The sequence below is a fragment of the Oncorhynchus clarkii genome, chromosome 2, assembly GCF_045791955.1.
Source record: "Oncorhynchus clarkii lewisi isolate Uvic-CL-2024 chromosome 2, UVic_Ocla_1.0, whole genome shotgun sequence".
NCBI lineage: Eukaryota > Metazoa > Chordata > Actinopteri > Salmoniformes > Salmonidae > Oncorhynchus > Oncorhynchus clarkii.
In genome coordinates, this window is record NC_092148.1 from 93,185,668 (window position 1) to 93,201,500 (window position 15,833).

Below are 15,833 nucleotides of genomic sequence, written 5' to 3' on the forward strand. Positions count from 1 at the left end.
ACATGTAAGATACAGTATGTGATTTAATAAAAACGAGTTCATATTGATGCAGTCTTGAAAGAGAAACATATTTCATTTTATTATATTGTTGAATTACAATTTTTTTGCAGATGATGTGCATTTTTAAAAAAACGTAATACAGTATATACTGTCTTTTATTTTCACTGTAAATCATTTGTAAATCATAAATCTAGTCTGAAGGAATCATAAACTGTTCTTTCTAAAAAAAATGATATTCCAATGTTTACATTTAGGAGTTATATATATATATATATACACACATCCTGTTACTTTCAGATGCACGGTACAAAAAAACAATGTAAAAGAAAGACAGATACCCACGGTAATTCTTATTTCCCATAGTAACATGTGGTGTGTGTATTGTAACCCCTAGTATGTCCCTAGTAAGGGCAGAAATCCCTAGTAGTGTTGTACAAGTTTAGAAGTTTTCATAGTGGTGTATGAAATGTGCTTGATCTCTCTTGTTCATCTGTTGGCAGCCCTTCTCTACGTTCTTAGTGAGACCAGGAGGACCACAGCTGAACACACCGATCTTACCCACCTGGAGAGAGGAGAGAGGGGTAGAGAGAGAGAGAGAGAGGGGTAGAGAGAGAGAGAGGGGTAGAGAGAGAGAGAGAGAGGGGTAGAGAGAGAGAGAGAGAGAGAGAGAGAGGGGTAGAGAGAGAGAGAGAGGGGTAGAGAGAGAGAGAGAGGGGTAGAGAGAGAGAGAGAGGGGTAGAGAGAGAGAGAGAGGGGTAGAGAGAGAGAGAGAGGGGTAGAGAGAGAGAGAGAGGGGTAGAGAGAGAGAGGGGTAGAGAGAGAGGCAGAGAGAGAGAGAGGGGTAGAGAGAGAGGGGGGTAGAGAGAGAGAGAGGTAGAGAGAGAGAGAGGTAGAGAGGGGGGGGGGGGGTAGAGAGGGGGGGGGGTAGAGAGAGAGAGAGGGGTAGAGAGGGGGGGTAGAGAGAGAGAGAGGTAGAGAGAGAGAGAGGTAGAGAGGGGGGGTAGAGAGAGAGAGGGGTAGAGAGGGGGGGTAGAGAGGGGGGGTAGAGAGAGAGGAGGTAGAGAGAGAGAGAGGTAGAGAGAGAGAGGGTAGAGAGGGGGGGTAGAGAGAGAGAGGGGTAGAGGGGGGGGGTAGAGAGAGAGAGGTAGAGAGGGGGGGTAGAGAGAGAGAGGTAGAGAGGGGGGTAGAGAGAGAGAGGTAGAGAGGGGGGTAGAGAGAGAGAGGTAGAGAGGGGGGTAGAGAGAGAGGAGGTAGAGAGAGAGAGGTAGAGAGGGGGGGTAGAGAGAGAGAGGGGTAGAGAGGGGGGGGTAGAGAGAGAGAGGTAGAGAGAGAGAGAGGTAGAGAGGGGGGTAGAGAGAGAGAGGTAGAGAGAGAGAGGTAGAGAGGGGGGTAGAGAGAGAGAGGGGTAGAGAGGGGGGTAGAGAGAGAGAGAGGTAGAGAGGGGGGGTAGAGAGAGAGAGAGGTAGAGAGGGGGGGTAGAGAGGGGGGGGTAGAGAGAGAGAGGGGTAGAGGGGCAAGAGAGATAAAGAGATTGTGTGAGATACATTGTCAGTGTCATTATCTGTAAAAAAAAAAAAAAAAGTTGATGTTAGCATAATTACATTTTTATTTATAATTTGATTTACACAACATGCCTACCACTTTGAAGATGCAAAATATTTTTTTATTGTGAAACATGGCTACCCCCCAAAGTCAATACTTGGTAGAGTCACCTTTTGCAGCATTTACAGCTGCAAGTCTCTCGGGGTATGTCTCTATAAGCTTGGCACATATAGCCACTGGGATTTTTGCCCATTCTTCAAGGCCAAACTGCTCCAGCTCCTTCAAGTTGGATGGGTTCTGCTGGTGTACAGCAGTCTTGAAGTCATACCACATTCTCAATTGGATTGAGGTCTGGGCTTTGACTAGGCCATTCCAATACATTTAAATGTTTCCCCTTAAACCAGTCGAGTGTTGCTTTAGCAGTATGCTTAGGGTCATTGTCCTGCTGGAAGGTGAACCTCCGTCCCAGTCTTAAATCTCTGGAAGACTGAAACAGGTTTCCCTCAAGAATTTCCCTGTATTTAGCCCCATCCATCTTTCCTTCAATTCTGACCAGTTTCCCAGTCCCTGCCGATGAAAAACGTCCCCACAGCTTGATGCTGCCACCACCACGCTTCACTGTGGGGATGGTGTTCTCAGGGTGATGAGAGGTGTTGGGTTTTCCTTGATGGCCAAAAAAGCTACATTTTAGTCTCATCTGACCAGAGTACCTTCTTCCATATGTTTGGGGAGTCTCCAACATGCTTCTTGGCGAACACCAAACGTGTTTGCTTATTTTTTTCTTTAAGCAATGGCTTTTTTCTGGCCACTCTTCTGTAAAGCCCAGCTCTGTGGAGTGTACGGCTTAAAGTGGTCCTATGGACAGATACTCCAATCTCCGCTGTGGAGCTTTGCAGCTCCTGTCGGGCGGCCCTTACTTGGCAGGTTTGTTGTGGTGCCATATTCTTTCCATTTTTTAATAATGGATTTAATGGCGGTCCGTGGGATGTTTCAAAGTTTCAGATATTTTTTATAACCTGGTCTGTACTTCTCCACAACTTTGTCCCTGACCTGTTTGGAGAGCTCCTTGGTCTTCATGGTGCCCCTTGCTTGGTGGTGCCCCTTGCTTTGTGGTGTTGCAGACTCTGGGGCCTTTCAGAACAAGTGTGTATATATACTGAGATCATGTGACAGATCATGTGATACTTAGATTGCACACAGGTGGACTTTATTTATGGACAAACGTACAGGGAGAGTTGTACTGGATACTGTGGAATGGATCAGAACAGCAGCAGTCTGTTCCCAGAGATGTTTGTGCTGTGTAGCCAAGTCCAATGGATTGATCATAACGATCGTAGGATAACAGATTACAGTGCACAATAACAGTCATAGTAGTTGACTATACGGAAAAACAGTTATACAACAACTACAGCAGATCTGTAACTATCACTGACCTCAGCCCGCACCTCCTGCAGTGTGCTGAAGGACACATGCGCACACACACACACACACACACACAGTTGTGTAGCAGTAACTGACCTCAGGATGCACTTCCTGCAGAGAACTGAAGAAGGAGACGAATGGTGGACGGCCAAAGTGGGTGACAGAGCGCAGGCCGGTGAAGAGGCTCCTGTTCCACACCTTCTGGAAGTGACGCTCGCACACGTACTGACCAGAGACAACCCAGATATACCAGCTTAGACCATTGTTTGAAACACAAATTCATGATTGCTTCTTCATGGGCATGTTTTTTTTTTGGGGGGGGGGGGTGGTTTTTTACCAGCATGGTGGTTCGCAGGTCAAACTTCTCCGCCAGCTGTGTGATGTAGATGTGGACAGAGACCAGATCCACACTGTCCTGCTCCTCCACCTCCCGGATGATGTCAGACACCCACTCAAACTGACGCTGCGTACGAGTCACCCAGATAAAGTACACCTACAGACAGACAGAGGCAGCGTCCCAAATGTGTCTTTATTTTGAGAAGAAGAAGAAAAAAGAAGAAAGAAAAAGAAGAAGAAAGAAGAAGAAAGGAGAAGAAAAAAGAAGAAGAAGAAAGAAGAAGAAAGGAGAAGAAGAAAGAAGAAGAAGAAGAAGAAGAAGAAAGAAGAAGAAAGGAGAAGAAAAAAGAAGAAGAAGAAGAAGAAGAAGAAGAAAGGAGAAGAAAAAAGAAGAAAGAAGAAGAAGAAGAAAGAAGAAGAAAGAAGAAGAAAGAAGAAGAAGAAAGAAGAAGAAAGAAGAAGAAGAAAGAAGAAGAAAGGAGAAGAAAAAAGAAGAAGAAGAAAGAAGAAGAAAGAAGAAGAAAGGAGAAGAAGAAAGAAGAAGAAGAAGAAGAAAGGAGAAGAAGAAGATCATAGTAGGTGTGCATCATGCTCCGGTTGGATAGCTTACTGACTTTTCTACACTGGGTCTTAAACTTGACGGAGGACTTAAAGACCAGGTCTTTGAGGATGGAAGCGAAGGGGGTGACTCCAATCCCTCCTCCCACCAGGACTGACACCTCGAAGTCCGTCCACTCCTGGTGGCCTTCCCCAAACGGCCCGTCCAGGTACAGCTGTGGAACAGGAGTACAAATATGTGATAGAGTAAGCATTGCAAGACAGCAAGAATTAATCAACCAACCAACCACGCTTGCAGCAGACACGGATGTGAGCGAGCGAGCGCGCGCGCACACACACACACACACAGTCTCTCTCCCTCCATGCCTTTGGATATGTTCCTAGTTGCTCCAGGTTGTCGGGGGTGTACGCCTCTCGGAGGTGGCTGGTCCAGGGGCCTACAGCGCGGATATGAAGGCTGAGGGTCTCCTCATGTGGAGCTGACGTCAAGGTGAATGGGTGGTACTCATCTGTGCCAAGCGTCAGGCACGCCACCCTTACCCACTGGCCTGAGCGGTACATGAAACCCTGGGGACGCTTGAACTCCAGGAAGGTCACACCTGCAGAGGGGGGGGGGGGGGACGGCACACACACACAGAGAGAGAGAGAGAGAGAGAGAGAGAGAGAGAGAGAGATACAGAGACAGAGACAGAGACAGAGACAGAGAGAGAGCGAGAGAGAGAGACAGAGACAGAGAGAGAGCGAGAGAGAGAGAGAGATACAGAGATAGAGATAGAGAGAGATGCAGATACAGAGATAGAGACAGAGAGAGAGAGAGATGCAGATACAGAGATAGAGACAGAGAGAGATGCAGATACAGAGATAGAGACAGAGAGAGATGCAGATACAGAGATAGAGACAGAGAGAGATACAGAGAGAGAGAGAGAGAGAGAGAGAGAGAGGGGGGGGGGAGTGAGTACAAACAGGACAGTGTAGCCGATGTGCTGACACGCCGGGCCACGTCATAATGGCTACAGTAGCACCAGGACATAACCAGAGAAGAGCCGTACAGTACAGTACAATATAGTACCTGAGGGCAGCAACGTAGCATTGACCACAGGGATCTCCACCTTCTTCCTGTTGAGGCTGATGAGTTTGTCCAGGAGGAAGAGCAGAGCCGGAGGGATCAGGTAGATGTAGAAACTAGGCTGTTGAAGCAGAGCGTAGCTTCCATGGACCACCGTCTGACAGGGAGACGACCAAGAGGAAATCAACCAATGAACGGCTAGAGTCCATCCCAGTGTGTCTTGGTGAGACTAGTCCTGTGTGGCTCGTATGGTATTATTGGGGCGGCAGGGTAGCCTAGTGGTTAGAAGGTTGGACTAGTAACCGGAAGGTTGCAAGTTCAAACCCCCGAGCTGACAAGGTACAAATCTGTCGTTCTGCCCCCTGTTCCTAGACCAGTTAACCCACTGTTCCTAGACCAGTTAACCCACTGTTCCTAGACCAGTTAACCCACTGTTCCTAGACCAGTTAACCCACTGTTCCTAGACCAGTTAACCCACTGTTCCTAGACCAGTTAACCCACTGTTCCTAGACTAGTTAACCCACTGTTCCTAGACCAGTTAACCCACTGTTCCTAGACCAGTTCCTAGGCCGTCATTGAAAATAAGAATTTGTTCTCAACTGACTTGCCTGGTTATATACAGGTAAAATAAAATAATGACAACGACTGACTCACTGGTAACCTTGACGCTCAGTCTCGGCAGAATTTGTCTGAAAGAAGTTCTGTTGAGACTAAGGTTGTCCTAATATGGACACCGTATTGTCACAGAATTATAGGAAACACACACTGAACAAAAAAAGATATATAAACACAACAATTTAAAATATTTTACTGAGTTCATGTAAGGCCTCAAAGATATGGTGAGTGTGCAGACTGAACTGGAATTCCAGGAAGTGTGTCCAGATCCTTGCGACATGGGGCCGTGCATCATCATGCAGAAACATGAGGTGATGACGGCGGATGAAAAATGGCACGACAACGGGCCTCAGGATCTCGTCACGGTCGTCTTTGTGTATTCATAGGTAAAATGCAATGGTGTTCGTTGTCCGTAGTGTATGCCTGCCCATACCAATAACCCCACCGCCAACATGGTCGACACTGTTCACGACGTTGAGATACTACCATCTGCTTGATATGTGTGAAACCGGGATTCCTCCGTGAAGAGCCTACACAACAGCATACACGCTGACTACCATCTGCCCAGTACAGATTCCTCCGTGAAGAGCAGACTTCTCCAGCGTGCCAGTGGCCATCGAAGGTGAGCACCCACTGAAGTCAGTTATGACATCAAACTGCAGTCAGTTCAAGACCCTGGTGAGGACGACGAGCAGATGAGCTTCCCTGAGACGGTTTCTGACAGTTTGTGCAGAAATTCTTTGGTTGTGTAAACCCACAGTTTACATCAGCTGTCCGGGTGGCTGGTCTCAGATGATCCTGCAGGTGAAGAAGCCGGTTGGTCCTGGACTGGTGTGGTCACACGTGGTCTGAGGTGAAGAAGCTGGATGTGGAGGTCCTGGGCTGGAGTGGTCTGAGGTGAAGAAGCTGGATGTGGAGGTCCTGGGCTGGAGTGGTCTGAGGTGAAGAAGCTGGATGTGGAGGTCCTGGGCTGGACTGGTCTGAGGTGAAGAAGCTGGATGTGGAGGTCCTGGGCTGGAGTGGTCTGAGGTGTAAAAGCCAGATGGAGGTCCTGGGCTGGCGTGGTTACATGTGGTCTGTGGTTGTGAGGCCAGTTGGAGGTACTGCCAAATTCTCTAGGCGGCTTATGGTTGATAAATTAACATTCAATTCTCGTGCAACAGCTCTGGTAGACATTCCTACAGTCAGCATGCCAATTTCACTCTCCCTCAAAACTTGAGACATCTGTGGCATTGTGTTGTCTCAAGTTTTGAGGGAGAGTGAAATTGGCATGCTGACTGTAGGAATGTCTACCAGAGTGGCCTTTTATCGTCCCCAGCACAAGGTGCACCTGTGTAATGATCATGCTGTTTAATCAGCTTCTTGATATGCCACACCAGTCAGGTGGATAGATTATCTTGGCAAAGGAGAAATGCTCACTGACAGGGATGTAAACACATTTGTGCACATTTTAGAGAAATACGATTTTTTTTGGTGCGTTTGGAACATTTCTGGGATATTTTATTTCCGCTCATGAAACATGAGACCAACACTTTACATGTTGCATTTAGATTTTTTGTTCGGTAGTGTGCTCACCAGGATGTAGATAACCACATAGAGGTAGTGTGTGAGCCAGAATCCCTGGAAGCTGATTCGTCGGAAGTAGTGTGAGGCGAAGACGTACATAAACGCAAAGATGAACAGAAGCAGGATGCCCGTCATTCCTGGAGTAACGTGTGAGAGAGAGAGAGACAGAGAGAGAGAGAGAGAGAGAGAGAGAGAGGTGGGAGTAGGGGTAGGAGAGAGAGAGAGAGCGAGAGAGAGAGAGAGAGAGAGAGAGAGAAGGTGGGAGTAGGGGTAGGAGAGAGAGAGAGAGCGAGAGAGAGCGAGAGAGAGAGAGAGAGAGAGAAGGTGGGAGTAGGGGTAGGAGAGAGAGAGAGAACGAGAGAGAGAGAGAGTAGGTGGGAGTAGGGGTAGGAGAGAGAGAGAGAACGAGAGAGAGAGAGAGAGAGAGAGAGAGAGAGAAGGTGGGAGTAGGGGTAGGAGAGAGAGAGAGAACGAGAGAGAGAGAGAGAATGTGGAATTACTGAGCTACTGTGATCTTCAGAAATTACATCAAGTAGCTCTTTCTCTTTCAGTCACCCAGTGGGTGAAACGGGGTGAAATGACATAATTATGACATCATACAGTCTTGACCGTTGGGAATGGTTTGTATTCTGTCCTACCTGGAACTGTCTGAAAGAACCACCACGACCATCTCATCGGCATCTCAGACCTGCAAACAGTCAACACACAGTCAACACACAGTCAACACACAGTCAACACACAGTCAACACACAGTCAACACATAGTCAACAGTCAACACATAGTCAACAGTCAACACATTGTAAACAGTCAACACACAGTCAACAGTCAACACACAGTCAACAGTCAACACACAGTCAACAGTCAACACACAGTCAACAGTCAACACACAGTCAACAGTCAACACACAGTCAACAGTCAACACACAGTCAACACACAGTCAACACACAGTCAACACACAGTCAACACACAGTCAACAGTCAACACACAGTCAACAGTCAACACACAGTAAACCAGATACAAGAGAAGACCTTTTAAGGGTGATATATCTCCAGATGAACATAGACAGCTACCAGGAGTATTGTATGGTGAAATAATGCTGATGTCATTACCCGTTGTTGGCTAGGACCCTGGGGAACAGACAGGCCAGGATGCTGAGGTCACTGACCGAGAACACATAGATGTTCACCACGTGACCCAGACAGTGGGTGACTGCAGGGGAGATGAGGAAGGGAGGAACACACAACATGACCTGTAAACACCATGTGTGATTGTGCTACAGTCCCACATGGTGATCTGTAGAACTATTGATAAATGTAGTACCAGTATGTAGTGTTGAATCTCTATTACAGTGAGTACCAGTATCTAGTATTGAATCTCTGCTACAGTGAGTACCAGTATCTAGTGTTGAATCTCTATTACAGTGAGTACCAGTATCTAGTATTGAATCTCTGCTACAGTGAGTACCAGTATCTAGTGTTGAATCTCTGTTAGGAGTTAGGGTTAAGGTCAGTCTGACCTGTGACCCGTGAGGAAGATGGCGGACATGACCGTGAAGGGTTAGAGATAGGAGTTAGGGTTAAGGTCAGTCTGACCTGTGACCTGTGACCCGTGAGGAAGATGGCGGACATGACCGTGAAGGGTTAGAGATAGGAGTTAGGGTTAAGGTCAGTCTGACCTGTGACCTCTGACCTGTGAGGAAGATGGCGGACATGACCATGAAGGGTTAGAGATAGGAGTTAGGGTTAAGGCCAGTCTGACCTGTGACCTCTGACCTGTGAGGAAGATGGCGGACATGACCATGAAGGGTTAAAGATAGGAGTTAGGGTTAAGGTCAGCCTGACCTGTGACCTCTGACCTGTGAGTAAGATGGCAGACATGACCATGAAGGGTTAAAGATAGGAGTTAGGGTTAAGGTCAGCCTGACCTGTGACCTCTGACCTGTGAGTAAGATGGCGGACATGGCCATGAAGCGATGGAAGTCTATAGCGGCGTCGAAGGGGATGTATCGGTTGAGGAAGGTCTCTCGTCCCAGGGTGATGAGGTTGCGGCACACCGTCAGCAGCATGTAGGGGTACAGGAAGGAGATGGCCGCCGCCGAACCACGCGACACCACTATGCCCACCGCCGACGTCTCCGGCACGCCCGAAGAGTCTGCCTGCAAACCATAGTCTAAAAACACAGCAAGATGTTCGTTTTTCCTGTTAGTCCAATGGTTTTTATTCTATGGGCTGGTTTCCCAGATGCAGATTATGCCTTGTCCTTAATTAAAAAGCACTTTCAAAAAAGAGATTCTCCATCGTGTATGTTTTTTTTAGTCTAGGACTAGGTTTAATCTGTGTCTGGTTAAACCACAGCTTTTATTTTCAGATGCCTTTTGTAGGGCAATGGAGTCTACATTGCATGAGTATTAAATTAAATTATGAATATCCAATTAAAAAAGTGCACTATGCTAAAAATCTCTCCTCCATTTCCTGGTTGCTAAAAATTAAAATAGTTGACCTCGTTTCAGTTTATATGGCAAAACAAGTCAGTAATACTGTAGAAAAACTGAAATGAAAAGATGTAATAGAAATAGAGCTCATGGAACAGACATACCTTCTTAGACTTGCTTTATGTGAGAAGGACAGCTCTATAACTCACATTTCTATGTGAATTTTAGTAGTGTCAACAAAACCGTCTCGTGTGACCGTCGTCAGCTTACTGTACGCTTCCCAGGTGAAACATTTCACACAGACTGTACATTACGACAACATTTTGTGATATTTATGTACGTTTTTTTGGTGTTCGCTCACGCAAATGTATTTTTGGTCGGCACGGCGAAGTTCTGTAGCCTGCACCCCTTTAGCCGGTGATTGGTAAACAGCACCACTCCTAATAAGAGTGGGGGAAAATGTATAGTTTGTTGTCGAGCAACAAGATAATTATATTTTTCATGCATATTTCTTCACTTGAGAAATACTTCGCCAAAACATCTTAGTTATATGTAAAATTGCGCGACTAAGACCTCCTCGGCCAAAAAAAAAGTTTATCTTCGATTCATACAGACTATTTTGAGGAAGTGTTTCTGGCTATGTTGTTGCTACAGTGGCTCAAAAAGGACAAACAACACTAACATTTCTCTTTGTTTTGACCAGCCAGGCTATGTCAAATTCAATCAATCAAATGTATTTTATAAAAGCTCTTTTTACACCAGCAGTTGTTCACGAAGTACCCGGCTAACTACCAAAACAGGAGACCAGAGAGAGAGAGAGAGAGAGAGAGAGAGAAGAGAGGAAGACAACACAACAACACAACTCACAGTAGCATCTCTCCAGAAGACCAGAGAGAGAGAGAGAGAGAGAGAACAAGAGAAGAGAGGAAGACAAGAACACAACAACACAACAACACAACAACACAACTCACAGTAGCATCTCTCCAGCGCCACTCCAGCTGTGATGCCGTAGACGATGGTGAAACAGACAATGTGACGACGGTAGTTCTCTATGAAACGTTTGAAGTGCTGGATCTTCTGCTGGACGGCGTTCCTGCCGGAGCGATCCTTCTTGGGTTTCACGTACACTTTAGGACTCTGGAGGCCGGATCTGGGAGGAGGATAAGAGGTAGTTAGACAGATTAATACATACACTTTAGGACTCTGGAGGCCCGATCTGGGAGGAGGATAAGAGGTAGTTAGACGGAGATTAACATTAGGATTCAGATCAACTTTATTGTCCCAACATAATTCATTAAACAAACTATTAAAGAAGGTTCAGGTCGGCAGTATAATTCACTTCAATGGCATTTATTGCTGAACGTGTTCCAACAGCAAACGTCTTTATCACAGCACTGTTGGAACACTTTTTTTAAACCTTGATTTTACACGGAAGTCAAAAGACCTCTTTCTCAAGAAAGACCTGAAAAATTTGGCCAATTTAATTTGCAACTGTATACTATAAAAACAAAAACATCTCACAACAAGGCAACAGTAAACATGTCATCCCCCAACAAATAATGCAGCATCCTCGTCCCCCCTCCCTCCTCCCCCTCCTCCTCCTCTGGGCCAATTGAGATATTGTGTGACTAACAAACGTCCTTTTATTACCATAGCTCCCGCCTTGGGCCAATTGGTGTCGTTTTGTATAATGACGGATCTTTATGGCAAGGCGCATCATTCACCCGAGTTTCGTCAAAATCGTCCCAGTGCTGTCTGAAATATGGTGTGTGATTTGTATTAGTCCCTCTCACTCAGATATCATGTGAACCTGGTATAATTCAGATATCATTTGAACCTGGTATAATTCAGATATCATGTGAACCTGGTATAATTCAGATATCATGTGAACCTGGTATAATTCAGATATCATATGAACCTGGTATAAGTCAGATATCATGTGAACCTGGTATAAGTCAGATATCATGTGAATCTGGTATAATTCAGATATCATGTGAACCTGGTATAATTCAGATATCATGTGAACCTGGTATAAGTCAGATATCATATGAACCTGGTATAAGTCAGATATCATGTGAACCTGGTATAATTCAGATATCATGTGAACCTGGTATAATTCAGATATCATGTGAACCTGGTATAATTCAGATATCATGTGAACCTGGAATAATTCAGATATCATGTGAACCTGGTATAATTCAGATATCATGTGAACCTGGTATAATTCAGATATCATGTGAACCTGGTATAATTCAGATATCATGTGAACCTGGTATAATCCAGATATCATATGAACGTGGTATAAGTCAGATATCATGTGAACCTGGTATAATTCAGATATCATGTGAACCTGGTATAATTCAGATATCATGTGAACCTGGTATAATTCAGATATCATATGAACCTGGTATAAGTCAGATATCATGTGAACCTGGTATAATTCAGATATCATATGAACCTGGTATAATTCAGATATCATGTGAACCTGGTATAAGTCAGATATCATGTGAACCTGGTATAATTCAGATATCATGTGAACCTGGTATAAGTCAGATATCATATGAACCTGGTATAATTCAGATATCATGTGAACCTGGTATAATTCAGATATCATATGAACCTGGTATAATTCAGATATCATGTGAACCTGGTATAAGTCAGATATCATGTGAACCTGGTATAATTCAGATATCATATGAACCTGGTATAATTCAGATATCATGTGAACCTGGTATAATTCAGATATCATATGAACCTGGTATAATTCAGATATCATGTGAACCTGGTATAATTCAGATATCATATGAACCTGGTATAATTCAGATATCATGTGAACCTGGTATAAGTCATATCATGTGAACCTGGTATAATTCAGATATCATGTGAACCTGGTATAAGTCAGATATCATATGAACCTGGTATAAGTCAGATATCATGTGAACCTGGTATAATTCAGATATCATGTGAACCTGGTATAATTCAGATATCATGTGAACCTGGTATAATTCAGATATCATGTGAACCTGGTATAAGTCAGATATCATATGAACCTGGTATAATTCAGATATCATGTGAACCTGGTATAATTCAGATATCATATGAACCTGGTATAATTCAGATATCATGTGAACCTGGTATAATTCAGATATCATGTGAACCTGGTATAAGTCAGATATCATGTGAACCTGGTATAATTCAGATATCATGTGAATCTGGTATAATTCAGATATCATATGAACCTGGTATAATTCAGATATCATGTGAACCTGGTATAATTCAGATATCATGTGAACCTGGTATAAGTCAGATATCATATGAACCTGGTATAATTCAGATATCATGTGAACCTGGTATAATTCAGATATCATATGAACCTGGTATAAGTCAGATATCATATGAACCTGGTATAATTCAGATATCATGTGAACCTGGTATAATTCAGATATCATGTGAACCTGGTATAAGTCAGATATCATATGAACCTGGTATAAGTCAGATATCATGTGAATCTGGTATAATTCAGATATCATATGAACCTGGTATAATTCAGATATCATGTGAACCTGGTATAAGTCAGATATCATGTGAACCTGGTATACTTCAGATATCATGTGAACCTGGTATAAGTCAGATATCATGTGAACCTGGTATAAGTCAGATATCATATGAACGTGGTATAAGTCAGATATCATGTGAACCTGGTATAAGTCAGATATCATATGAACGTGGTATAAGTCAGATATCATGTGAACCTGGTATAAGTCAGATATCATGTGAACCTGGTATAAGTCAGATATCATATGAACGTGGTATAATTCAGATATCATGTGAACCTGGTATAAGTCAGATATCATGTGAACCTGGTATAAGTCAGATATCATGTGAACGTGGTATAAATCAGATATCATATGAACCTGGTATAATTCAGATATCATATGAACCTGGTATAATTCAGATATCATATGAACCTGGTATAAGTCAGATATCATGTGAACCTGGTATAAGTCAGATATCATATGAACGTGGTATAAGTCAGATATCATGTGAACCTGGTATAAGTCAGATATCATGTGAACCTGGTATAAGTCAGATATCATATGAACGTGGTATAAGTCAGATATCATGTGAACCTGGTATAATTCAGATATCATATGAACGTGGTATAATTCAGATATCATATGAACGTGGTATAATTCAGATATCATGTGAACGTGGTATAATTCAGATATCATATGAACGTGGTATAATTCAGATATCATGTGAACCTGGTATAATTCAGATATCATGTGAACCTGGTAAAATTCAGATATCATATAAACCTGGTATGATTCAGATATCATATGAACCTGGTATAAGTCAGATATCATGTGAACCTGGTATAATTCAGATATCATGTGAACCTGGTATAAGTCAGATATCATGTGAACCTGGTATAATTCAGATATCATGTGAACCTGGTATAAGTCAGATATCATGTGAACCTGGTATGATTCAGATATCATATGAACGTGGTATAATTCAGATATCATATGAACGTGGTATAATTCAGATATCATGTGAACCTGGTATAATTCAGATATCATGTGAACCTGGTATAATTCAGATATCATGTGAACCTGGTATAAGTCAGATATCATGTGAACCTGGTATAAGTCAGATATCATGTGAACCTGGTATAAGTCAGATATCATGTGAACGTGGTATAATTCAGATATCATATGAACCTGGTATAATTCAGATATCATGTGAATCTGGTATAATTCAGATATCATATGAACCTGGTATAATTCAGATATCATGTGAACCTGGTATAAGTCAGATATCATATGAACCTGGTATAAGTCAGATATCATGTGAACCTGGTATAATTCAGATATCATATGAACGTGGTATAATTCAGATATCATATGAACGTGGTATAATTCAGATATCATATGAACCTGGTATAAGTCAGATATCATATGAACCTGGTATAAGTCAGATATCATATGAACCTGGTATAATTCAGATATCATGTGAACCTGGTATAATTCAGATATCATATGAACCTGGTATAATTCAGATATCATGTGAACCTGGTATAAGTCAGATATCATGTGAACCTGGTATAATTCAGATATCATATGAACCTGGTATAATTCAGATATCATGTGAACCTGGTATAATTCAGATATCATATGAACCTGGTATAATTCAGATATCATGTGAACCTGGTATAATTCAGATATCATATGAACCTGGTATAATTCAGATATCATGTGAACCTGGTATAAGTCATATCATGTGAACCTGGTATAATTCAGATATCATGTGAACCTGGTATAAGTCAGATATCATATGAACCTGGTATAAGTCAGATATCATGTGAACCTGGTATAATTCAGATATCATGTGAACCTGGTATAATTCAGATATCATGTGAACCTGGTATAATTCAGATATCATGTGAACCTGGTATAAGTCAGATATCATATGAACCTGGTATAATTCAGATATCATGTGAACCTGGTATAATTCAGATATCATATGAACCTGGTATAATTCAGATATCATGTGAACCTGGTATAATTCAGATATCATGTGAACCTGGTATAAGTCAGATATCATGTGAACCTGGTATAATTCAGATATCATGTGAATCTGGTATAATTCAGATATCATATGAACCTGGTATAATTCAGATATCATGTGAACCTGGTATAATTCAGATATCATGTGAACCTGGTATAAGTCAGATATCATATGAACCTGGTATAATTCAGATATCATGTGAACCTGGTATAATTCAGATATCATATGAACCTGGTATAAGTCAGATATCATATGAACCTGGTATAATTCAGATATCATGTGAACCTGGTATAATTCAGATATCATGTGAACCTGGTATAAGTCAGATATCATATGAACCTGGTATAAGTCAGATATCATGTGAATCTGGTATAATTCAGATATCATATGAACCTGGTATAATTCAGATATCATGTGAACCTGGTATAAGTCAGATATCATGTGAACCTGGTATAATTCAGATATCATGTGAACCTGGTATAAGTCAGATATCATGTGAACCTGGTATAAGTCAGATATCATATGAACGTGGTATAAGTCAGATATCATGTGAACCTGGTATAAGTCAGATATCATATGAACGTGGTATAAGTCAGATATCATGTGAACCTGGTATAAGTCAGATATCATGTGAACCTGGTATAAGTCAGATATCATATGAACGTGGTATAATTCAGATATCATGTGAACCTGGTATAAGTCAGATATCATGTGAACCTGGTATAA

General features: G+C 42.7%; 1 protein-coding gene across 1 annotated transcript in view; it reads right to left on the reverse strand.

Moving 5' to 3' along the window:
• Window positions 1–439: 439 nt before the first annotated feature.
• LOC139383196 (dual oxidase 2-like) overlaps window positions 440–15,833 on the reverse strand; it is a 40,108-nt gene continuing 24,714 nt past the window's right edge. Inside the window, exons 23-33 of the mRNA XM_071127647.1 lie at window positions 10,508–10,686; window positions 9,044–9,274; window positions 8,215–8,314; window positions 7,744–7,793; window positions 7,115–7,242; window positions 4,928–5,081; window positions 4,225–4,457; window positions 3,915–4,073; window positions 3,302–3,457; window positions 3,061–3,189; window positions 440–562 (exon numbers count right to left, since the gene is read on the reverse strand). Of these exons, the coding sequence (XP_070983748.1) occupies window positions 440–562; window positions 3,061–3,189; window positions 3,302–3,457; window positions 3,915–4,073; window positions 4,225–4,457; window positions 4,928–5,081; window positions 7,115–7,242; window positions 7,744–7,793; window positions 8,215–8,314; window positions 9,044–9,274; window positions 10,508–10,686 (1,642 nt within the window). The remainder of the gene's footprint in view (window positions 563–3,060; window positions 3,190–3,301; window positions 3,458–3,914; window positions 4,074–4,224; window positions 4,458–4,927; window positions 5,082–7,114; window positions 7,243–7,743; window positions 7,794–8,214; window positions 8,315–9,043; window positions 9,275–10,507; window positions 10,687–15,833) is intronic.